The sequence below is a fragment of the Takifugu rubripes genome, chromosome 1, assembly GCF_901000725.2.
Source record: "Takifugu rubripes chromosome 1, fTakRub1.2, whole genome shotgun sequence".
Taxonomy (NCBI): Eukaryota; Metazoa; Chordata; class Actinopteri; order Tetraodontiformes; family Tetraodontidae; genus Takifugu; species Takifugu rubripes.
The window spans coordinates 24,530,531-24,554,104 of record NC_042285.1 but is presented as its reverse complement, the minus strand read 5'-3'; the positions used below and the strand labels follow the sequence as shown (position 1 = coordinate 24,554,104).

Sequence of the window (23,574 nt, the reverse complement as noted above, 5' to 3'; positions counted from 1 at the left end):
AATATCCTGTGCGTAAATGCACTAATAATATTCATGCTGTTGTAAACAGATGGTGCTTCACATCTCTGCAACTAAACATCTCTTCTCTGCTCATCAGGTGGCTTGTCCAACAACGAGCGGCCTTTGGGAGCTCTTAAACCCGCTGCAGTCAATCACCTTGGTAAGAAATCTACGTGTAGGTGCTAATCAGCTGATAGTTCGAAGAATATGGTGTAGAGTTGCAATGGAAGTTACACAAAAACAATGGCCAGTTGAATCAGCACAGAGTCAAGAGTCTATAAGATATTTTATTATAATAAAGGATTAGAATCCACGTTGAGCTACTTGTTATACCTTGATATTTGAGAAGAGGTTTGAAAATGTGGTGATTTTCCTTTTGCTCCTGTAATGGCCAGAAAACAAAGATGCCAGTGATATTTTAGGGGGTGAATAATACTGGTCTTTAATTCTGAAATCAACACAGGCCAGTAAAAGACATTTTAAAGTCAATTTCCCCTCGTTTTTCTTTGATAGGTTCAGTTTCCCTTGGGTCTGTTTAGTGTTTACACCCCGACTTCTTGACTTCAGAGACGCTCACTTCCGCACTGAGTGATTGATGCAGTCACGTCTGTGGGATTACTGATACGTGTGATTACAGAGCATCAGCGTTTAATAGGAGATTTGGGGATTTCATGGTTTGCCTGAGCTGGTTAATGAGCGACCGAAGACGACACTCGGTCAGCGAGTGTTTATGAAAAAAAAGGTATCATTTACCTTACTGAGCGTGTAATCATTTCCACCAGCTGTTGCCGCACCGTGTTTTTAGCACGCCTGGTATATTATTTACTCGCCGTTTTATTTTGGGCTTTGCGGCACACATGCACGAGTGCACGCCAAAAGGAGAGATTTGGTTATGACATCGCACTCTTGTTAACGGGAACATGGGGTGATAACGCCCCATCAGCATGTCACCAACCCACAAGCGGCATGTCTGTCCCATGTGGCGGCAGGAAACGCTGATGCAGCAGCGGCGTTACCCTTATCGTTGCTGAAACCTTAACCTTTAATGGCTGTTACACGGAGCTCTGTGCACGGCCTTGGTATGAAGTCGGACTGCATGTAGCTTTTCTTAAAAGCCAATCACAAAAGCCAATAAGACATTTTTAAATTGAACATTGAATTTGTCCAACAGATTTACGCTAATTTGTCCAAATTATTTTTTACACGCCAAGATATGACTGAAAGATAGAGCTGGTAGATCCGCGTGGCCATAATGAATTTTTAACAATTGTTTTTTCCAGCTGGCAGTAGAAAAGAAAAAAAAGACAGCAACATTTTAAAACAGTGTAGTACGATTAATCATTAACACATTAACGAGAGGTGCAAAAACGAGGAATTGGTGCCAAAAGCAACGGTAACATTTCCCCATTTGTCCTCATTCTGAGCCCTGATTTCCATTTCAGAGGCAGGACCAGCTGCAGCTGACACCGCTGACCTTAAACTTGAGCGCCACTGCGGGTTTTTTTTCTTTCCGATACATTTGGTATCGGAAACAGAATGAGTGTAAGTGAATCAGCTGGCCGTGCGAAAAATGTGAGGAGGAGGAGAGGGAGGAGGAGGAGGGAGGCGCAGTGATGAAGACAGATTTGCGTGCATATTAAAGAGGATGACTAAACCGGGCACAGGAGGAGCTGCTGGGAGAGGAGCAGAAGTCGACACCTTTCAGAGTCACTTGCAGACTTCCACGTGAATCTGGTCGGAGCGTTTTCACCCACTGAAACACGTGACAGCAGGAGAGATCTTGAAATACTTGGATGGTGTTGCTCGTCTTGTGTGTCCGTCCCACCATGTAGCCTAAACTAGCTTCCTTTCTCCCCAAGCCAAAACTGCTTTCTCCTACTCCGCACAAATTAGCAGCAGCCCACGCGCATCTAACACGTAACTGTCAGAGTGTAGACACTGCGGGGAGTGAGGAGGAGTGAGGCGAAGGTGAGAGAAGTGATGAAAAAGAAGAAAGGGAGGGAGCTGGAAGACGGGGACGGAGGGATAATAATGTCAAATGAAGCAGACCGGGACTCTCTGAGCTCTTGGTAATTACCAAAAACCCCAACAGTTCTCTGTGTCTGTTTCTCTTTTCGGGGGGGTGAGTGAAATTAAGGTTTTAACAAAAAAAAAAAAGGGAGGAGAGAAGGACGAAAAGCGATTCTAAAGGCAGACCTGTTGGTTTTCTGTCAGAACAGCTTATCTGTATTTGGACTTGTCAGTTATCTGTGGGAACTTAAGAACCTGGGACGTGGAGCCGCAGGCACACATTAAATAAATATTAAATGGATAGCTGCTCTGTGTGTGTGTGTGTGTGTGTGTGTGTGTGTGTGTGTGTGTGTGTGTGTGTGAGGGGGAATTGGATGACTTGAGAAGAGGGATAAGGGATAAAAAAAACACTTTATGCAAATATCAGCGCACTCATTACCATTTTGAAATCCTCTGAAGGAACACATAAAAAAATGAAGATATTTTTGGTAATGCCAAATCTTATGTCTATCAAACTCCGCACTTTTATTTTTTTTTTTATTTGGCTGCGTGTAATTTCTTTGCCTAACCAGCTATGGAGTTTACACGGTTGGTCTGTCTTAAGAAATTCACATAAGACACCAGCCAGAAAGATTTCTCCAAGGCTTCGCTCCATGTGCACAAGATGCAGGAGCATTATGAATCATAGACTTTTTGGCTGCACATTGTTGCCGCGAGACTTTCCTTCAACAGATCCCAAAGGGCTGAGACCTGGTGACTTGCAAGGCCAGGTCTCTTACAATGAAGCCATTGTCAGAACTGTGATTACGTTTGGTCTGTGACATACTGCGTCATCCTAGCAATTAGCCGCAGTAGCGGGTTGTATTAAAACAATGTGGCATTTTTAAAAAGGTGGCAAAGCTATTCCTCACATCATGCTGCCACCAGTATATTGGACCCAGTCCCAGAACATGTCTAATTATGCTTTTGAAACCTCTATTCTGTCATAAATAATTGTTTTGAGACAACCTGGTGTGTTGAAGGCTGAGCCATGAAGGCACCAGTTCCTCACACCACAATACTGAGATCAAAACCTGACAAAATAACCAATTTCCAGTGCAGTGTAAAGTTTATAGTTGTGATGTTGGCAGGTCTGCAGCCACTGTCACGGGTGACCACTCCCATATTACTTTTGGAGAAAAATCCTGAAAATTCCTTCTTCCGTTGGACTTGGCAAACCAGCTCATTTGTGCCATACCACCAACTACTGGGCTGATGTGTGGAGAAGGAGTTCGTCAGCAACAGACTGGTCAAATGTAGGGGTCGCACAAGCACGAGTAGATGGGAAGTTTCCTCACACTGTCTCAAATTTTACAAGCAAGATGGGACCATTTAGAGTCTGAAAATAATCCTGTGGTCCTGTACGAGTGTGAACCAGTGACGTTGCGACAACAACACATTTCTTTTGGTCTCCCCTTGAATCCAGCTTTCTTTTAACCAACATAAAAACACGGTGCACTTATCGCTCACAGAAATGTGAAAAGCAACGAGTAAACGCACAAAAGTGTGGCAGGTGACACAGGTTTGCAGGTCATCGTGACTGTGTGAACTGGCGCTCGTCTGCTGGCCACAATGTTGTTTATTGGGAACGCTGGGGGGAACTTGCATTTGGTTTGAGTGTGTGTTTTTACTTTTGCTTGTTCTAGCTTGACCTTAACCCCGACATACACATAAGTACACTTAAAATGGACGGGGGGGGCCTTATAATGGGGGGCGCCTTATGTGCGCACCAAAATCTGTAAAAGAAAGATTTGGTCTCTTTGAAGCAGCATACGCTCCTGCTCTATCAGGAATAGATTTGGTTTGATCATGAGATAATCCCTGAATGTTTTATTGATTCTCAATTCAGTCTGTAGGTTATTTGCCATCCATAACTGTGCTGATTAGCACCTGCTCCGATTGCCTCTTTGGCTAATTGAGGACAACCCTGTCTTCTCTGCAACTGCCCACACTGTCCCCACAGCCCTGGTGCCAGTTTCCCAGATGGGCCCCCAAGACCCCCCTACCACACAGGCCATGAGCTGGCATGGATCCTCCTTCCTGATGCCAGTTTAGTGTAGTAAGGATTCGTGCACAGCCGCTCACATGCTTGCTCTAACAACCATGTCAAACTTTGTTCTGTTGAACTTACGATCAACTCGGACACCGTTGGCTTCATTCACTCTCCCAGCATCTTTTTTCATATTATTTCTTGCAAACGTCTTGTTGAAACAACTGAATGAAATAAAAATACTGGGGAGGCTGCACGTCGGCAGAGTCGCGGCCCTTCCATAAACTAGGATTACCAGTGAGCTCAGCAGATGAAAGTGGAGTCCTTGGTGTTATCCACTGCAGGTATACTGGTGCATGACCTGAGGCCCCAGACGTGCACTTCACATCTGGGTCTAAAAAAAAGACTGGGCCAGACGTGTTTTTGTCTTCCACTAGAACAGGCATTGGCTTAACCTACTTTGTCTGCATCAGTGCCATTTTCCTGAGAGCTTTATGAGGTTAGATCTGTGCATGTGCGTGTGTAAGGGGCAGGTTGCGTTTGGTACCAGGACATGAATTTTGTATACAGTTATGGTGTGTTTGCCACGATGGGGGTCTGTGCTCAGCTTCCTGAAGCCTGGATGTCTAGACGTTGGGGTTTCCCTGCGTTGTGGTCTGTCACATGTTTTTAGACGTCTGTAGAGTCTTCATGTTTCGCCGCATATTTCCATATTTCTCTGACAGCTTTATTACCAGGAGTCTGTGAGATTCCACTCTCCATTCATCGTAGGTGCTTATTACATTTGTTGTCCGGCCACCCTTCGCCCCGCCGCTTCCTCGTAAGCTGACTCGTTAATGCAGAGGTGTGTTTTGTAAAAGCTTTTGAAAGCCCTAAAAGGGCCATCTGAATCCAGAGCAGCCCTCTGTAAGGTATCTATTATAGATGACCTACTCCAGAGACGTTTGTTTTGCAATTGCAAGGGGAGAGGGGGCTGCCAGGTTCTGTGGTGGCCTGTGATTATCCTTCTGCTCTCCAGGAAGGGAAGTTCATTGCAGAAAAGCCCACAGCCTAATGTCTGCAGCCCAGAAATTGGTTCTGAGGTTCATTTTTAACACTAATGGTTAAGATGCAAATGCTTCATCAGATCTGCAGGTGCGGTGAGCGTGAAGCGTGACTTTTCTAAGTGGAAAAGTCCAAACTACCAAAACTAGGACCGATAAAGAGTAAGACGGTCCTCGATTCAAAGCTGGCCTGCACCGTGTTGCTATAATTGCACTACTCCATCAGTTGTGTATTTGCTTGTCGAGAACATGTCCATCTTTTTTAATCTATGTCTGTTTACATCCGTTAGAGTAATTATTAATGAGGCCATTTTCGGCAGGATGTTCCAGTCTGCAGCGTGCATCAAGAACATCCAGGTCCGGCTGTGGAAAGGGCACAGGGCGTTTCTTGTGACCCATGTGATCTTAAAGAGCGGAGATCAGGTTGGTGAGATGACATCTCTCATAAGCTCAGATCTGCACCGCCGACGGCTAATGGCCCCGCGTCTGCCGCACACCCGGCACAGAAAGGGAGCACCTCCGAGACGGAAGGAGAGGGCGTAAAATATGAATGACCAGAGAACCCCATTATTGCAGAGAGCTCCAGAAACATCTCCCTTTCTACCACGTCTCCTCAACTACTACAATCTCTAGTATTTGTCGCGGATCCCTCGTTCATCAGACTTCACCTCCATCATGCAACAGTCCACCGGTGAACCGGTGTATCTCCAACGCACCGCACACTTATTTACCTTATTCAGCACTAAGTTGCAAAGTAGGGTGTTTCTGAATGGAAAAACTATTGAGATCATCAAAGATGCAAAATCGGCCGGATGGGAGAGGCAAACAAGTTAGAGGGGGTCGCAGGGAATTCGCTCGCAGTGTGTATTATAAATAACTCAAATCAATAATAAATGACATAGTATCTCACATATTTGGAGTAGGGTTGGTGTCCCTCGAGGCCGGGGGGGGAGTGGGGGGGGGGTTGGATGAAAAAAGCAACCCTCCTCCCACCGCCTCTGTCTCTGGAAGGAAGGGGGGGGGGGCAAGAGCGCTGGATGGTACAAAAATAAGAGCTGCCTCGGAGCATGAACCAGTTGTGGTTCTGGTTTGCATGTGTGTCTGTGTGCATGTGCCCACATGTGTACTTTACGAGGCTTTGACACATGCATTACTTATTCATCAGTCCTGTCTGCCGGGCTGCCACACTGTATTTCAGCATGCCTCGCAATCATTATGCCGCATGCATTATTTAACACACGCTGACTCGGATGCAGATAGCTGCAGAGATATTATCTTAGATATACTCGCTAATCGCCTGGAACGCTTCTCCAACAGACTGTGGCAAAGTAATGTCCAAGTCTCTCGTCCACTTGCATTTATTTTACATTTCACCACATCCGGGCATGGAGAGATTCCCTGAAAGTCAAATTTTGAACGTTCTGGCCTGAAAAGGGCCTCCAAATTTCAGTCTAATGGGAGCAGGAAGTGGAAAATGATGAGACATATTTGCTCGACTATACCAAACGAGTGAGAGCAATTTCAGTCATGAAAAGCTGCTTCCAAAGGAATAAAATATTTACAGTCTTATTATTTGTCACTGTGACTATTTTGGTTTTGTGATAAGCATTATGCACCAGAACGCACGGCCCCATCCGCAGGACTGAATTAAAAAACAAATGTCGTAACACATGTTTGTGCACTTCCCCGAGCCTAATAATACCCAAGCTGTCTTCAGAATTACTCTGGTCTGCTGAGTCACCGGCTGAGGAAGAAGAAACAACAAAAAGCAGCAGCATATTTTTAAACGTAGTTCCCTCTGGTTCGCTAAGCTGAGTTTTGATGTTTCCACGTGTCCCTCCTCTGCTCTAGCCGGGTAATTCTGGTTTTATCCGTGTGTGTTTGTGAGCCATTGTGATTTGGACTCGGCCCCACTCGCTGTTATCAGTGTCATGGCCGCACGAAGCTCGGTTAAGCCTTTGACGTCAGCGGCGTACAGCGTGCTGATAACACGGGCAGGTGTGTGGGCGTGTTGTCTGATCAAACAAAAGTTGGCTTTCCTGGATTTTACGCAGAATTGCAAAAATAGCCCCTGCAAACACACAGAGATAAACGCACACACACACACGCACACCCACCCACACACACACACACACACACACACACACTGAGTGATATGATTAACGTTCCATTAATGAAAGCTTTGCTGTTTTAAATGACTGATAACTGATTTCTCTGCCCTTCGATCCACATGACCTCCAGGTTATGAACTTTAAAAAAAGTGTAATCATGAGCTATCTTTTATATTTTCCAGTAGCTGTACTTATCGAGTACTTTTCTCACTCTTATCTTAAGTTCTCTGTTATTCGTTCTTTCTTCCATGCAGTTCCCCTAAATAGTTTTCCGCCATCCCTCTCCCCCACGTTCAGACCAAGGAGATGTCAGATTAATAACCACTTGGCATTTTTGCGTCACTTTTGCGTCAGCTTTGTCTTACTTTATACCCTTTAGCCTTTATACCCTTACTTATTAGCCTTTAGTCTACCATGAGAAGCCTGGCTACATTCAGAATAGTTTGTTTTTATGTTTTTAAAGAGTTGGTGTCTCTCCATCGGGCCGTGTTTCATGCTGCCAGTTGGAAGATACCCCCCCCCCCTCACTTGTCATCACTGGGACTTTGAGGAAACTCTATCGGCCCTCAGCGTCCCTAATTACACTTTGCACCTCATCGTTCATCTCATCGTTATTCAATTTCCCTACGGGGATGAATAAAGTAAATCTTGAATCTGCAGCGCACTTTTCAAGCATACGTATTTCCTGTTATTCAGCTGGATTTGTCCGAGCAGATACTGTCTGCGTTGGCTCAGTGGTCAAACTGGAGACTGGAGCGCTGCCCGCACGTGTGAGCGTGTGATCCAGTTTCAAGCATCGAGGTTTCCCAGTGAAAATCACTGCAAGAGGGTGTTTTTCTGGTGCCTTATGTGAAGGTTCGGGTGAAACATCTCAATGGAACCCAAAGAACAACAGTTATGATCGATACTTCCATGAATCGCACCTGGAGCAGCCAACAGGTGAAGTCCAGCAGCTCGATCTATCCACACAGAATGACAGAAAAAAGCCACTTCTATAGGAATCTTGAGCTCATAAATTCAAAAATCAAAAAATAACGAGTCACTGTTAAGAATCGATATCCTTTTTTTTTTGGGTTGCTGTTGCGTAGGAGGGTTTTAATGGACTGTTTGTCTTTACCAGCATCAGATACCTTAAGATAAGAAATGTGAGCAACAGAAGCAAAGTTTGAGGCGGTCCGTTAAAACAGGGCGCCGGTGTCGTCGAGTAAGAACACGGTCGCGATGTGACGCTCGCTGCCACTTTTCTGTGGTGGGTGTGTTTGCAGGGGGGGTGGGGGGGTGGAAAGCTTTCCATAAAGTGCTCAACATGCCTGAGATTGTCCTCTGATGTTGGAGAGAGAGAGAGAGAGAGAGAGAGAGAGAGTGGGAGGAGACCTGAGGGAGGGAGAGAGGGAGGGAGGGTGAGTGGCAGCCGGAGGGCAGAGCGAAGCACAGTAGGAGAAACAGAAAGGATAGAGTGAGGGAAGAAGAGAGGGAAGAGAGCGAGAGAAGTCCACTCTCTCCGACTGTTCCGGTCCACCGTCTTTGTCGCGCTGTGGTGGACTTTACAGCTCTGACTTTTGGTCTCCAGACACACACTTGTTGTCTCTCTTGCCTGCACCGTGCTCCACACAGACACACACACACACACACACACACACCAGAGCACAGCGCACCGAGGAACGCCACTCAACTGATGGGTGAGAGCTCTTGTTTTTATGAAGCTACCGCCGCTTGTTCTCGTCTTTTTAATGAGATTTTCCATCAGTTCCGGCTGCTTTCGTCAGTTTAACAGGTGCCTTTTAATTCTAAATAATCTCAGTCGCAGATCGGTTGCTGTGAATGTTCACTTCAGAAGGGTGTGTGCGGTGTGCCGGTCCGCGCGCGTGCGTGTGTGTGTGGATGTGGCCATGCAGCTTAGAACGCAGGCAGTGTTTACGGAATGGTCCTGATGTATGAAGATCGCTGCTCCGCTGCGCTGAAGTGAGTCGACTGGAGCAGATGGCACCGGCCGCGTCTGCTCCTCCACACAGCCTTTTGTGCATGTGTTCATGTCTGCGTGTTGGGAAAATACGTGCATAGATTATGAGATTCAATAAGAGTTAATGTCCTGTTCATTTTTGCAACTAACAGAATAACAGTAAAAAAAAAAGTTAGATGCTTTTTTTTTTTTGCTGTGTGTCTGATTTGCACTTCCTGCTTGTGTATCGTTCACTAATTGGGGTTTTGTTTGTGTTTTGGTTGGTGGCCAGTGTGCACGCAGTGTGACCATGTGGCTAACTGTCTGTGCTCTCGCTGTCTTTCTTCATCTGGAGTGGCCTTATTACATGAATATAACTAGATTACAAGTTGATTGGCCAGTTAATCTCAGTATGCCCCATCAAGACAGATGGCTGCACACCTACTGTATAGCCAGGGTCTGCGGGGCTCGTGCCTTTTCTGTTAATCTTGGATATCTCTTGATAAGTAACTAAATTAGTAGGTGATAAATGAGCCGCTGTGAACCAGGCTGATGCATCGAATGATTTGAAATGAGTTGTTTGGTTTTCTTTGACTGGGAGAACAGTCTGGGCTACTGAGTGACATGCATCAACATGCATCCATACAAGGCTCAGTATTGACACTGAGCTGAATGCACACACAGTCCATGTGTTGGATAAGTCACCTTTGCTTCATTGGTCTGTCGTACATCCCGAGCTCCACCCACATCTTTATCCCTCCAACCGCGGGCCACAATCCCAGCAGTCGCCATGGCATTTGTCTCCCTCCTCTCCCAGCACCTGTTTGTTTAGCCATTCATCCTTACTCGTGTCACCCTTTTTGTTGTCCAGCAGTAGCAAATTTGCCGCGTGGACTGTCTTTGCATTTTAAGCGTGCGAGCACACTTGAGGGACTGAAAATGTGCACGTGGCTGCGTCTGACTGCATAGAGCCCCACCGGGACCAGGAGCTCCCTCAGGAATCCTGCTCTATAAATAACTTCCTCCATGTGATCTGTGATCGTAGCGGCCTGATGAGGGGAGTGGGGATTCAGAGGATGGACAGAGGCAGGCAAGAAATCAGCACAGAGTGATGGATGGATACTTCATGGTTGACATTTCACCAGCTGTGCTTGTGTCCGTTTTTTTGTGGGTTCAGCCAGAGTTTACATTAGCATGCCTGTTGTGGGGAAGAATCCTCATGGGTGCGTTCATTTCCTGCTAGTGTTGATCTTATGTAACATCCCTCACAGCTCTAATGACCCCGTCAACTGGTGTTAGATTGTTATCATATAAACAAATGTCTAACCTTCGAAAGACTGACCACAGCGTTTTGTAATGGCCTCTCTCAAATCTGTAAATCTGTGGCTGTTTCACTTCATTAGCTCATCGGTAGCTTCGCATTTCTTTTTATTTTTATTTTATTTTATGGCAAAGGCTTAGTTTGCCAAATCCCAGAGGAAGGAGAAATAAACACATCAGGGAACACTTTAGTCTGCACAACAGGCCCCAATAACTACAAATATATTCAAAGGGTATTTTAGGAATGGCAATTGAAATGCTTATGTTGAAGTACGCAAGGACACAGAGCATTTTGAGCAGCCGCGGACTTAATGGCTAAGGTGAAATGCATTGTGGGATATCTAGCCATCCCAATTCTACACAGAGTCGAATAGCGGAGATACCGGTATGTCTGAAAACTTTACAGTTCATTTTCGAACTACAGTGAACCGCACGGCTCCGCTCGCAGCAGAATTGTTTCTCTTCCTGCTGCCTTCAGGGCGACAGCCCATGCGTCTACCTCTCCTGCCGGGGATGCGGCATCCTGCGCCACATGCCACATGGACAAAAGCGGCATTCCTGTAAGCTGCGCTCAGAACTTCGCAGGTGCCTGCGCCCTGCTGCTTTGTGCTGTGTCACCCCACACGCTCGCGCTGCCATTCAAAGCTCTGTTAACTGTAAACATGCTTACCAGGATGGTTTGCTCCAAGGGTTCCATTTATTTACTGTTGCAGAAGTGATACAACTTTTACAATGTAATCAGAATTAGGATTTTCATATTAGAGACGACAATGAGTCACATTTGAACATGGCTTTTTTAAATTATTTATTTTCTATATGGAAAGAACAATAAAATAGGTGTAGTGTTAGCCTGTGATTCTAATTGGAGAAGAAAACAGGTTTATTTGAATCAGTTATTGCCTGTAATGTTGACAAAACACACACACGCACACACACACACGCGCGCATTCTTAAAATAAGTTATTGCTTCTCAGTAGGCGCATGTTTGGCAGCTATGTTTTACCTGTTTTAGCTGTTGCGCAAGTCCTTGTTTTGCGATTCTGTTTCATATTTTACATTTTTAGCGTCTTGTGAACTCAGTGATGATACTTCAGACTGGCGCAACAATCTAAATCGTCATCCTCAAGTATTTATTATTGTTATGATTTCTCACAAAAGTAATTTGGATTTATGTTATTAGAATTTTGTCTATGACCAAAGCGAATTAACTATTAGGTGCACGCATGTTGCACAGCTTTGTTCTTCTCCTCTTTCTCTCCTCCACTGGGTTCTTAATCTGCCTCTGTATCAGCCATGAGCAGACTTTGGTAGCTGACAGAGGTCAACTTTTGATTATTATTGCTTTTAATGTTTATTTATTGTCCAGAAAGCGTCCTGTGGCTGTGTGTTCCAATGCACATTTGGTGGAGTGTCAAGTTGGCTCCTCAGACCAAGGCAAGAGAGTGTGTTAGATGATATACATGAGAAAATCTGTGGATTGAAGGGAAGTTTTATGCATTTTAGGCACAGAAAATAGTGCCTGTGTTGGTGCTTGGATGCCCCCCAAAAGGATACCAGTGTCCAGAGTAGCACCGCGTCTCAAGTGCACTGACCCAACAGAGGGTTTTGTTTGCTTGACCTTGTTGTTTACCGCTTATTAACGTGTGCAAACAGTTGACAGACATGTGTGTGTGACTGCATGCGTGAATGGCGAATGTTAAGGGTTGACTGAGATTCCCTATGGTTCACTGGGAAAGGCTTTGTTTGACCAACACGCTTGATTGGCACCGATTGTTCAGAGTGAGAATCACAAACAGTGGTGTTTTCTAATGTTGCTGTCTGCTTGTTCACCTGGAAATGAAACATTCGAGTTCGAACAGGGTTCCAATAATCACTCTATCAAAGCAATTATCGTGGCTGTGTCAGCAGTTTCCGTGGAAAGTGCGTTTATACAAAAACAATGCGATTCTCAGGCAACGGTGGATTTATCCCATTCGGCGGGTTTATTTGACTAGATCACTGTAGACAAACAAAGAGCTTGGCTTTTCATACAGATTTACAGAGTCTCATATAAAATTCACATATTCCTGCCGGATGGTGTTTATGCAGGTAAACGTTAACATTTAAGGCCAGCAACTATAAACTGTATTTATATGTTCTTTAAAAAAAATCCACGATTCATTTTTTTTAAGCCAATACGTGCACAAATGAAGTCATGATGGCTATAGCTCCATGCTGGCCATTTTTGAATGGAGAACTCCAAGTATATTTAAGTATAAGTATATTTAATCCAAGTATATTTACATGTCCTCCCTTCTGCTATTTGGATGTTTTTAACATCGACTTCAACTTTCTATCGAAAATTGCAGTGTGAAAGGTGTAAAAGTGTTTATTTTTGCTGCTCTTAGTTTTAGGCTTTGACCTTCGTCCTTTTTACAAAAACACACATGCACAAAGACACACAAGCCCAGACACGCCCTTCCTTTTCTCCCCACTGTCCCGTTGGGTGGTGTTAAGTTTCCCCCAGCACTGCAAACCTGCCCAGTACCCATGATGCCATTGGCTACCTCAGCAAGTAACCGCAACTCCATCGCTACCTCATTGGTCACTGGGGGGGAACTCAGGACATCGGTGATTGGATGAAGCTGCTCTCCACTGGTTTGGTGTGACTGATCTGAGAAGATATTGATTGACACACAGGCTGAAGTTTGGTCTTGGTCTTTAGATCAATAATTGGAGAAATACATATATATATATTTTTTATTCTTTCATTGCCTTTTTAAAAGGATTTGAGTGAATAGCATTTTGTTCTGCTACAGACTGTTTCAAACCTGAAAACTGTTGTACTAATCAATTTTTGCAGCCCTTTTTGAAGAAAGGGTGTCAAAGTCATCACATAAAAAGCTCTACCTTGTGAGGATTTGGTGTTTTCATTTGACATTTGTCAGAACACACGAATCATTTTGTGTTTGGAATTAAAGTAGCTGTTCAAGACTTCGAGTCAAGTTTAACAAGTCGGGAATCAGGACATGTTGTCCTCAGAGACACGATTACACTGAGGTAGTCTGTCATAGAAGAAGCAAGATATATCTCACATGGACACAGTAACATAGAAACGTGCAGCACATTAAGTCTGAATGCGTGTCAGTAAATCCCCCCTGCAAAACTCATGTTCTAGAGGGATTTTTCTTTGCTCTTGGCTGTCTTGTCTCATCCCTGTATGTCCCTTAATTTGTCATCTTTGCCCAGAAAATGTGTGTAAATAGGTGCATCAGGTCACTTTGATGATGATTTTTGCATAGGTGGTGCCTAAACTCTCAGAGATGGAAGCACAAGGTAGACAGCTCTTGAAATTACGGACATATTTTGATGTTTATCCTGCTTTGCTAATGCTCTTACCCAATATGCACAGCTCCAAAACAGGCTTAATTTCCCTGTTTGCCAACACAGAGAGCAGCAGTAACAACCGGTTTAAATAGTGATGTTGAGTAGCAAGGCTGAGTCCAGGCAGTTGCATCCAGACAGCTGATGTAACAAGTGTCCAAATACCTTATTTGGATTGTAGGGGACAAGGAATTTAGGCTGCTAGCCAGTGTTACACTGCTTGGACATTAAATTAATTATATAACAATTCTAGAAACAAATATTCCAAGGAAAGTTAAGCTGATGCATTGAAGATCCAAAGTTTCTTTGGATATATTTAACTCACTGGCCCACAGAAACAATTCTCCGTCCATTGTCGGTGTTTTATTTTATAATAATTGTACACAGAAGCTTGTTTTTCCACTGTTTGGGGGGGATTATAGTTGTAGGTCAGACAAGTAGTGGTGGTGTGTTTTTCTCCAGTTTTTATGTGTTGAATTGATTTTATCCAGCTGCTTGACATTTTAAGGGTTTTCACCTGTAAATTAAAGATAATAAATACAACATTTGCAGTTAACTGACAGGAAGACTCCACTGTGTTGATCAGTAGTTGATTTCTGTTTGAAAACTAAATTGTAATCCTTTGCTTGGCTTGTTTGTCTCATTTTCCAGTGGACGTGAGCGCAGCAGCACTGCCCATGCAGGTGCCCCCCGCAGCTACAGCCATCCTCCCCATGGACCTGCGTGTAGACCACCACCACAACCACCAGCAGCAGCCTACCTTCGGCCTGGTTTCCCAACCCCATCCAACGCCACCATCCTCCACAGCTTGTCCCACATCGTCTGAGCCGGGCAGGTGCTCAGTCATCAGTAAGTTGCGCGCGGATGTTCTCTCATACAAACACACCTGTCACCTGAGACATTCTGGTAATAAATGGCGTTCCAAAATGCTCGCAGACCACCAGGAGCAGCAGCTGCAGCAGGAGCTGGTGGCTCTCAAACACAAGCAGCAGCTGCAGAGACAGCTACTGATCGCCGAGTTCCAGAGGCAGCACGAGCAGCTGTCGCGCCAGCATGAGATCCAGCTGCAAGAGCACATCAAGGTGAGAGTCGCGGCTTTGCTACACTTCAACTCCACTCTGCCACTGAGCAGACCAGGGACACTGAGACTGCACTCAACAGTAATGCTGCTCATGAAGGACAGACAAAAGTGTCTGCTCCATCGTGAATAGCGAGGTGATTTGTTCTGCTGCTTTTTGATTGTCATAGTAACTATAAAGTCCACCTGGTCAGGAAAGCACCTACACATTCAAAGATATCAGCAGAGCAGTCACGCCAACTCTCCCAACATCATAGGAGTAGCATTGGGACAACTGTGTCAATCTGTTTGGGGGGTAAAAAGGCCCGTTCATTTGCTGAGCATCATTGTCTCCCTCTTCATCAGCACCAACAGGACCTACTAGCACTCAAGCACCAACAGGAGCTTCTGGAGCACCAGAGGAAGATTGAGCAGCAGCGTCATGAACAGGAGCTGGAGAAGCAGCAGCGGGAATACAAACTCCATCAGCTCAAGAACAAGGACAGGGGCCAGGAGAGTACGTATTACAGCAAGGAGCACGTGTGAGACGCCATGATGAGACCAGTTGATATCATCTGTTTGTTTACTGGTGTGAAGTGATATATAAAAGTCCCTCTTTTTGGCTTTAATTGCACACTGGACGCTGCCAGCATCTGCTCTCACTGTTTGACCTTTAGCTCTGCAGGCGTAGGCGTGCGGACACATGCCTGGCCTGGTGGCGCAGCAGTTAGAACAGGCCCGACCTCCCTTCTTTAACCCCAGGGAATATCTGAGGCTGAGAGGAGCAGCCTGGAGCTGCATTCATGGCCCTGTGTTGACACTTTCTCTTGTTTTAGTGTTGTTTTGCTCCAGGTCCTGTCAGCTTCTGTTACACTTTTGCATTTGGTCATTGTGTTCACTAATCTTGCTAGTTATATGGTGCGGCTCCAGAGTTTGTAAACTCTGAGGAGTTACTGTATGTATGGTCACAAGATGTTTTGCATCGTGGGAAATTGCTAGCCCTGTATGGATGTGTTTCTGGCCTCTCCTTTGATTTTCAGTCTCATTTCAAACATTTTCAATTACTTTGGAAGTATAAATGCTTTAAAACATGCTTAACTCCATCCATGGGGCATTTATAATTATTCCTGACCTGGAAAAATACAGACTTGAGCAAAATTCACTCTCAGAATGAGCTCAAGTGCGGAATAAAGGAAATGAGCACGAAATAATTCTCCATATTGTTTTGTTTATTGTGTTTACCGGTCAGACAGATTTTTATTACAGATGTTTATTGTGTTTACCGGTCACGGCTGTTAAATGCTTAGATGTTGGGTTTTTGTAACGATTTGGGCACAAGAGAACATAGATAATAGTGGACCGAACCAGGCTTTTTTGACTGTAAAAACCAGCAGCGCGAGCCCAGTTTCACATCTATGGAAAGAGCATTGGGATGGAAACAGAGGGAGCTTTGTTAAGTACTGTAATAAATTGCATAAAAGGGAGACTCATAAAAGCCAATTTGCTTCAGTGGCTGAGTGGATATATTGGCGTGTCAGCACTTCCAGATGCACTGTGATTTAGAGAACATGTGTTGGCTGTTGTCAGATTCAAATATTCTTATTCATCACCTACACTCGGAGCTTCCCTCTGTCACAACTGCACATAATCAGCCTTCATCTCCACTCTTATTCACTTCTCTGTTTGTTCCCTCACACTCATCTGTGGTTTCCTGCACAATTTGTAGCTGCAGGATGGGGGGGGTGGGGGGGGGGATAATTGAACAGGAGCCAGTTGAAACTTGCGGTGTGTGTTTGAGACAATTTGCAGAGCACACTGCTCATTTCTCTGGAGTTTCTGCATGACTGTGATGCAAGAAGTGTGCACAGTGGTCCTGGGTGATAATGCTTTCTTGTCTGTGGGAAACGTTAAACGCGTGGGCGGCGTCTACAAGCCTCTGTCTCTCGCGTAGGTGCCATCGCCAGTACGGAGGTTAAGATGCGACTCCAGGAGTTTGTGCTGAACAAGAAGAAAGCCCTGGCTCAGCGAAACCTAAACCACTGTCTGCCCAGTGACCCGCGCTATTGGTATGGGTGAGTGTCACAGCCATTCTCTGCACATGCACTTAAAGGCACAGTATTGTACTCTTTATCCAGTCGTTTTACGCCTTATTTCAAATTCAAGTCAGTTGAAACAATCGTAGGTTGGGAAAGCCAATTAGATTCATTAAGATAAAATGTGTCTTTTGTTAATGGGGCACTCGGTACCTGCCTCGCTTAACTTTGACCTGTGTGGAGACGCCGCCGCCTCTGTCGTGCTGTGAATAACTAAGGAGGGTTTAAGTAGCCTGGAGCAGTCTGAAGTGTCTACCATCAGTGAGGAAACTTGTCAACACCACTGAAATCCTGGTTGGCCATTAGTTCGATGCCCAGCTAGCCTAGCCTAGACTACCACCGTCCGTTGGTCTTGACGTGCAGCTCTCTTATCCTGTTGTATTTCAGCTTTTCTGGTTTTGTCTGTTTTTGTAGAAAAACCCAGCACAGCTCTCTGGACCAGAGCTCTCCTCCCCAAACAGCACTGTCAGCATACACCCACCCAATGTTGGGCACGTACGACTCAAAAGATGACTTCCCTCTCCGCAAAACAGGTAGAGAATGGCTGTTTCTCTTTGGGTTTTTTAAATTTCCTGTCGGTAATTATCCTCCTTTTCAAAGCAGCTGACTAATGCATGGGAGAATTTGAAATTGACCCCCTGTAATATTTGTAAAACAAGCTTGATGGCATTTTTCTCCCCAGAGAGAACTAAGAACATTTTTCAAATTTAAAATGACAAAATGACAACAGCTTGGAGGGTTTTACGTGTGTCATTTATGGGGACACTGAGAGAAGGACATGCCCAGCCTGACGAGGCAAACTGGGAACCGTTGTGCCAACAGCGGCCTGACGTGGATCAGATTAAATGGGCGGACAGAGAGAAAGCTGTGGCCGAGTGGAAGTGAGTGACAGCGATGACCACAGTCCAGGGGGATCTCTGACGCCCGGAGTCGTCACACATGACGTCCGCACCCACGATGAGCCTTTATGCTGATGCATGCGTGCGAATCGAATATGTACATGAAGAAGCCCGGCTGAGAGTACATTACAAACAGAGGATCATTGTATATGTGTGAGAGGCTTTGTGATCCGGCTTCAGAGAACACAGAGGGACACTTTGAAAGCTGCAGCAGGAAGTCTCTTTGGCTCTAATCATGATAGACAGACTTGTCACGCTGACCTTTTTTTTCCTCCTCCTCCCCCGACTCTTTCACTCACTGTCCCACGCAAACACACAGGCCCGTGTCACACTGAGCACTTCAGGAATCCGTAGAAAGAAGCTCTTCTTCACTTCAGCACAAAGCCTATACATTGACCCAAAAAAAGCACACGAGGAATGTGGCGGTCATCATTGGTTGTTCGTGGTCGACCATTGGCTCCATTTCCTCTCAACTCTCGTTGATGACTTTTTGGTAATTCTTTAATGGTAAAACCAGAATAGTTTTGAAAAAGTTTCACCAGTTAATCCACATTCAGGCATATTAGGAACCTATCCAATATCTATATCTATATATCTATATACCTATCTGTATATATCTATAGATTTATACAGTATACACACACATGTTTCACTCTTTATCCTCTTTTTTCCTCTAAACTCTTGGCCTAATGTATCATGAAGATGAGGATTGCTTCTGGGAAGCTGCCTTGATGAGTTTCTTGGGAAGTGCAGCACTGTTTCCTCCCAGTAGCAGCTCTGGGTTCCTGCCTGTCAGAATAGATGAGAAGTGGATCAATATGTTTCGCTTCAGAGGAGCAGCCTCATCCTGCTCTGAGGATTGAAATATTAATCGTCAGTTACAGGAACGTTTAATCTGGGATCGATGTGTCACCCATTTATTTAGGCAGAGGTTTTGGCTGGGTTGGGTGCTGATTTATGGTCATGGAAAAGGGTCAGAATGGAAGTTTTAGAAAGCAAGAGGCCGGATGAGCTCAGGGTTACGTCTTTTATGGCTGCTGTGGGTCAGGGGTCATTGTTTTCTCTTCCTTTATGCTTATGCTAATTTCACCACTTCAACACTGTAGTTTTTGGCTGTCAAGGACCAGGCAACCTCTTCTTTTCATCTAAAATATTAAACTGCGCATATTTTCCACTACACCTGCACAAATTGGCTAACTTAAGAATATATGTATATATATTTTCTTTCCTTGACCAATATTTTCCTTGCTGAGTCGCGCGCGGGGGGGTTGTTGAAGCCTATCCCAGCTGCAGACACGTGAAGGCAGGGTTCACCTCTGGACAAGTCAGCAGCTCATCGCAGGGCCCTATGTGAGCATGTGGCCATTTGGTTCTCAAGGGTATCTGGGCAATGCTCTGAAGGTGTCCTGGCACCTCTCCTGTACCAGCACACCTTCCATCTACAATTGGAGTTTGAACTGATGCTGACTTGTTTTTCCTGCATCTCAACAGCCCCCCCCCCACACACACACATACACGTACACAAACACACACACACACACACACACACACTTTTGTCATTGGCTGCTTCTGGTCTGCAAAAACAGGGTGACATAACAACAAATGAGAGGAAGGGAGGGGTGAAAAGATGGACAGAGCTGAAAAAGGGAGAGAGGTCTGTAATAAAATGCCATTGTCAGCAGTAAATCCCGCCTGGGCCCTCTGCAGTGAGTGTGTTCGCACGTGCACACGCTGGTGAGCTTTTGCCCAGTCGGCATTAACACCCTTCAAAGTCACTGCGTCCTGAGCAAGCCCCCCCCACCCCCCACCCAACCGCCAACGACGAGCATCACACAAACACAAAACTCCTCGGCCTCCTTTTCCTTCTCCTTTACTGTCCTTTGAACCCCCCCCCTCGTTAACCGAGTCCCGCCGCCACACCCTGTGCCCTTCTGTCATAACTCCCCTCCTTTTATCCATCCATTTGTTAATGAGATGGACTCGGGTACGACCTTCCCCAGTGCCCTTCTGCCACACATGGTCACTCATGTGTTTCTGTTGTTACTTCCCACCTTTACTCCATCTGAACAGCAGGGGCCGGTTCCGTTAACCACAGCAACAGTCGCGGGATAATTGCGACGGCTTTGGCTGTAAATAAAGACTATCCAAGTTATTTTTTTAAGTATCAAAACCAAGCATGCTAAAAAAAATCATTTTGGTTGTGTATTTTAAAATCGTCTTCAGCATATGCCAGCACTCAATTATGCAGCGTTCCAGCACTGAGTGCATTCCAAGTGCTTTTTGAAACTAATTAAGATATCTGCGGAACGCTGCCATTGGCTAAAGCAGCAACACTACCAATCCCTTTCTCTCCCAGCATTTCTTTCAGTTCAGTTTATCCTGATCAACCCCGTCTCTCTTTGGAAGAACATCCTCCATGTGTAATCATTTTTATCAGTTTTACAAGTTCAGAAACTTGTTCCTTCAAAAAATTAAAAGTGTGTTTGGGAAGTACTCTTGTATTTTAAATGCGTATGCCATCTTCACCCCTCCTGCACCTCCTGATGGATTAAAACAGTAGTTTTGACCTACAGGCAGGAAAAGTATTAAAACTGGGAGTAAAAGTAGCTTTAATAATCTGAATTAGGGAAGTGCAACTGATCCTTGAAACACATAAAGTACCTGCAGTGTTTGGCATGTTTTAATACAGCATGTGAAGGAGTCTGGTAACAGCGCATTAAATGGGGGGTAACAGGAGAGAGTTGCCAGCCGGATGCCTCGCCTCCTCTTCCAGCCTTCGCCATCTAAGGACCTGGCTAACCTCATCTGCCAAACCTGTAAATTAGAACATACGGCTAATTCTGTGTGGACAAGCTGTTTTCGCTGCATAGAGCTCCTTGTTTTATATCTCCACGGACTAAATCTTAATGACAGAGGAAGCATTAGAATGAAAAAAAGCAGTTTTCCCACATTAGGAGGCTAATCTAGAGCATAACACTGTAATATCTTTAGATTATGCGACCAATTTGGAAGTCAACGCTGAAATGTGTCAATGCTCGGCTCCAGCTGCTTAGTTGCGAAAGGAATAGATTAAACCATGTTGGCGAAAAGTACATGTTGATTTACATAATCGTCTTAATTCGTTTCCAAGCTTCACTTTGACTGAAACTCTGTGCTTCTCTCTATTCCTCTCTGGGTTTGGGCAGCATCTGAGCCCAACCTGAAACTTCGCTCCCGGCTAAAGCAGAAGGTGACAGAGCGCCGCAGTAGCCCTCTGCTTCGGAGGAAAGACGGTCCCATTCCTTCTGCCAAGAAGCGCTCGCTGGACGTTGCTGGTGAGCCGACTTCTTGTTGGAGTCATTCCTGTGGCCTTTGGTGCCTCGTGCCGAATCGGATTTTGACTGTAGCTGGTTGCATAAGTTCAATGAGGGGAGATATATCCCTGTTTGGCGAATCCATTTTTTTCTAAATTGGAGATTTTGTAGGCAAGAATTAGAGAAAAAGATCAACTCTCCTTCTTTTCTGTGCTTTAGACTCTGCGTGCAACAGTGCACCAGGCTCAGGTCCCAGCTCTCCCAACAACAGCTCCAGTAACATTCCCAGTGAGAACGGGATCACCATTTCCAGCAGCCCCGGAGAGGTGAGAAGGTGTTATTGTTGGATTAGGTGTTTTGCGTCGGTGGTCAGAGGACTCCGACACTCTTTCTCTCCACGGTGGAGGGTGTGTTTGGACCTTCTGCAGTGGTGTGTTTGTGTGTGTCCAGGCCTCCCTGCTCCAGAGGCTGGCTGCGAGGGAAGGGTCAGTCAGCCACCTCTCTCTCTACACCTCCCCCTCTCTGCCCAACATCACCCTGGGATTGCCAGCCACCGGTCCTGCTGCTAGCGTGAGTGCATTACAACGATACAACGCTGCATTAGTGATCTCTAATGGATTGTAGTGGTTTATATGAAAAATAAACCGGCGACGTGCTCGACCTCTCTGGTTTACTTCAGAGAATGATAATGGCTTCATTAAAAATGCAGAGCTGTAATGCGTTTGTAGCACACCGAGCCTGAACCGGGTTCGTTCATTGATAAATCAGAAAGCTGATTTTAACTCTGATCAGCTTGGCCGCTCACTTTCTATGGATCTGTCCATTTTTCTTCTTCTCTTCATTTTGTAGGTGGTGTCGGGACACAAAGACGGTGACAGTCGCCTGACGTTACCTGCGCTGCAACAAGGAATTCCCCTCACCTCTCCCTTCCTCCCCCCCACCCACCTGCCCTCTTATTTAACGTCCTCGGCTCTGGACAGAGAGGCGCCCGGAGGGGGTGCTGCTGGCGCTCACAACCCCCTCCTGCAACACATGGTACTGCTGGAGCAGGGTCACAGTCCAATGGGTGAGCGTGTGTTCAAACCATGACATTTATTCCCCTTAGTCTTCACCTGTCTTCTGTTTGGACCCTTTCATAATAAAAGTCAATAATGTAATCACAATTTTAAACATTTAGAAGAGAAATAAATAATGTGGTTTGACTTTAGCATTTGTAGAACTAATTGGACTTATTCCTTTACTTTTTTACATCAAGAAGTGTTTAGCTCAGTTTGGATCCTTATTATTATATTAAATATATATTATAGTTATCACTTCTGCTCACTCATCAGGAGTTTAATGCACCAGTCTCTAACTACAGCATAAGTCCCAGTGTCACATGGTTAAGATGACTCTCGTCTTTGCTACTCCAGGCCTGGGAGGCCTCCCGCTACAATCGCCTTCCGTCTCCAAACTGGCACGAGGCCACCGTCCTCTGGGCAGAACCCAGTCGGCCCCCCTGCCCCAGCAGCAGTGCGGCCAGGCCCAGGCCCTCCAGCAGCTGGTGGTCCAGCAGCAGCACCAGCAGTTTCTGGAAAAACACAAACAGCAGTTCCAACAGCAGCAGCACATCATCAGCAAGGTCGGGTTTTATTCCTTCCAGAGTTAAATGTTGGCAATAATGATCGACGTGATAAAAATCCACATCTGTATCTGCTGAGTGATTGTTGGTGGGCAGGTGAACTCTAAAAATCATTAGTCCACGTCTCCAGCGCCGATATTAAAATCCAGTCCAAACAATGAATGAATCATCCCACATTGAACAAGTGTTCTCGGAAGTCTTGATTGTCTGTGTGCCTTCTTCTCCCTGTCACCCTGGCAACTGTGCTCCAGAGGAAGGTGTCTCTGTATATGGTCACGCAGGAAGTGTGAGTCACTGCATCATTGTGTGTGTACACAAGTTGAAATGGGGCTTTGCAGGCAATTGTTATAGAATAATTGTGAAGAGGTAGATTGTTTGTGTTGTGTGCATCCATCTGTGTGCGTGTGCGCTGACATTCCTGCAGGATTACGCTGTCACAACTTGGCTTTTTGGCCGTCCGTGACTCAGGCTTCTTTGAGAAGGTATCTCTCCTGTGCCTACAGCTAATTAAATCGACCCTTTATCGACCTTAAGACATTTAAGTCTTATTTTCATCTTACGCTAAAACAGGAGTCACTAAGACAATAATTGTAGCTCACGCTATTGTCGACCACATGTTCTCTTTGCGTTCTAACAGTAGGACATAAGTTGTAGCTCCCTCTTCTGGTTACACAAACATTGTCAACGTGTACATGCGACCCCAGACTCATATCGGCCTTCTTGCTGTAACCTGTCACCTATACTAAAGTCTCCACAGCTAAGCCCTGGGATGTCACCACAGACAAGTGATACAATT

General features: G+C 45.3%; 1 protein-coding gene across 6 annotated transcripts in view; it reads left to right on the top strand.

Annotated features, from left to right (window-relative positions):
* The window catches only part of hdac4 (histone deacetylase 4), a 79,879-nt gene that overhangs the window by 26,670 nt on the left and 29,635 nt on the right, over positions 1–23,574 (top strand). For 2 of the 6 annotated variants that reach the window (XM_011611936.2, XM_029829865.1), the window contains exons 3-13: positions 98–160; positions 14,467–14,664; positions 14,752–14,897; positions 15,239–15,389; positions 16,824–16,944; positions 17,380–17,498; positions 21,050–21,178; positions 21,377–21,483; positions 21,608–21,727; positions 22,007–22,223; positions 22,570–22,778. In XM_011611936.2, coding sequence (XP_011610238.1) covers positions 98–160; positions 14,467–14,664; positions 14,752–14,897; positions 15,239–15,389; positions 16,824–16,944; positions 17,380–17,498; positions 21,050–21,178; positions 21,377–21,483; positions 21,608–21,727; positions 22,007–22,223; positions 22,570–22,778 — 1,580 coding nt within the window. Of the gene's footprint in view, positions 1–97; positions 161–5,402; positions 5,506–8,604; positions 8,873–14,466; positions 14,665–14,751; positions 14,898–15,238; positions 15,390–16,823; positions 16,945–17,379; positions 17,499–21,049; positions 21,179–21,376; positions 21,484–21,607; positions 21,728–22,006; positions 22,224–22,569; positions 22,779–23,574 lie in introns of those variants that run through there. The other 4 variants (XM_029829767.1, XM_029829811.1, XM_011611944.2 and 1 more) reach the window with 4 other exon arrangements.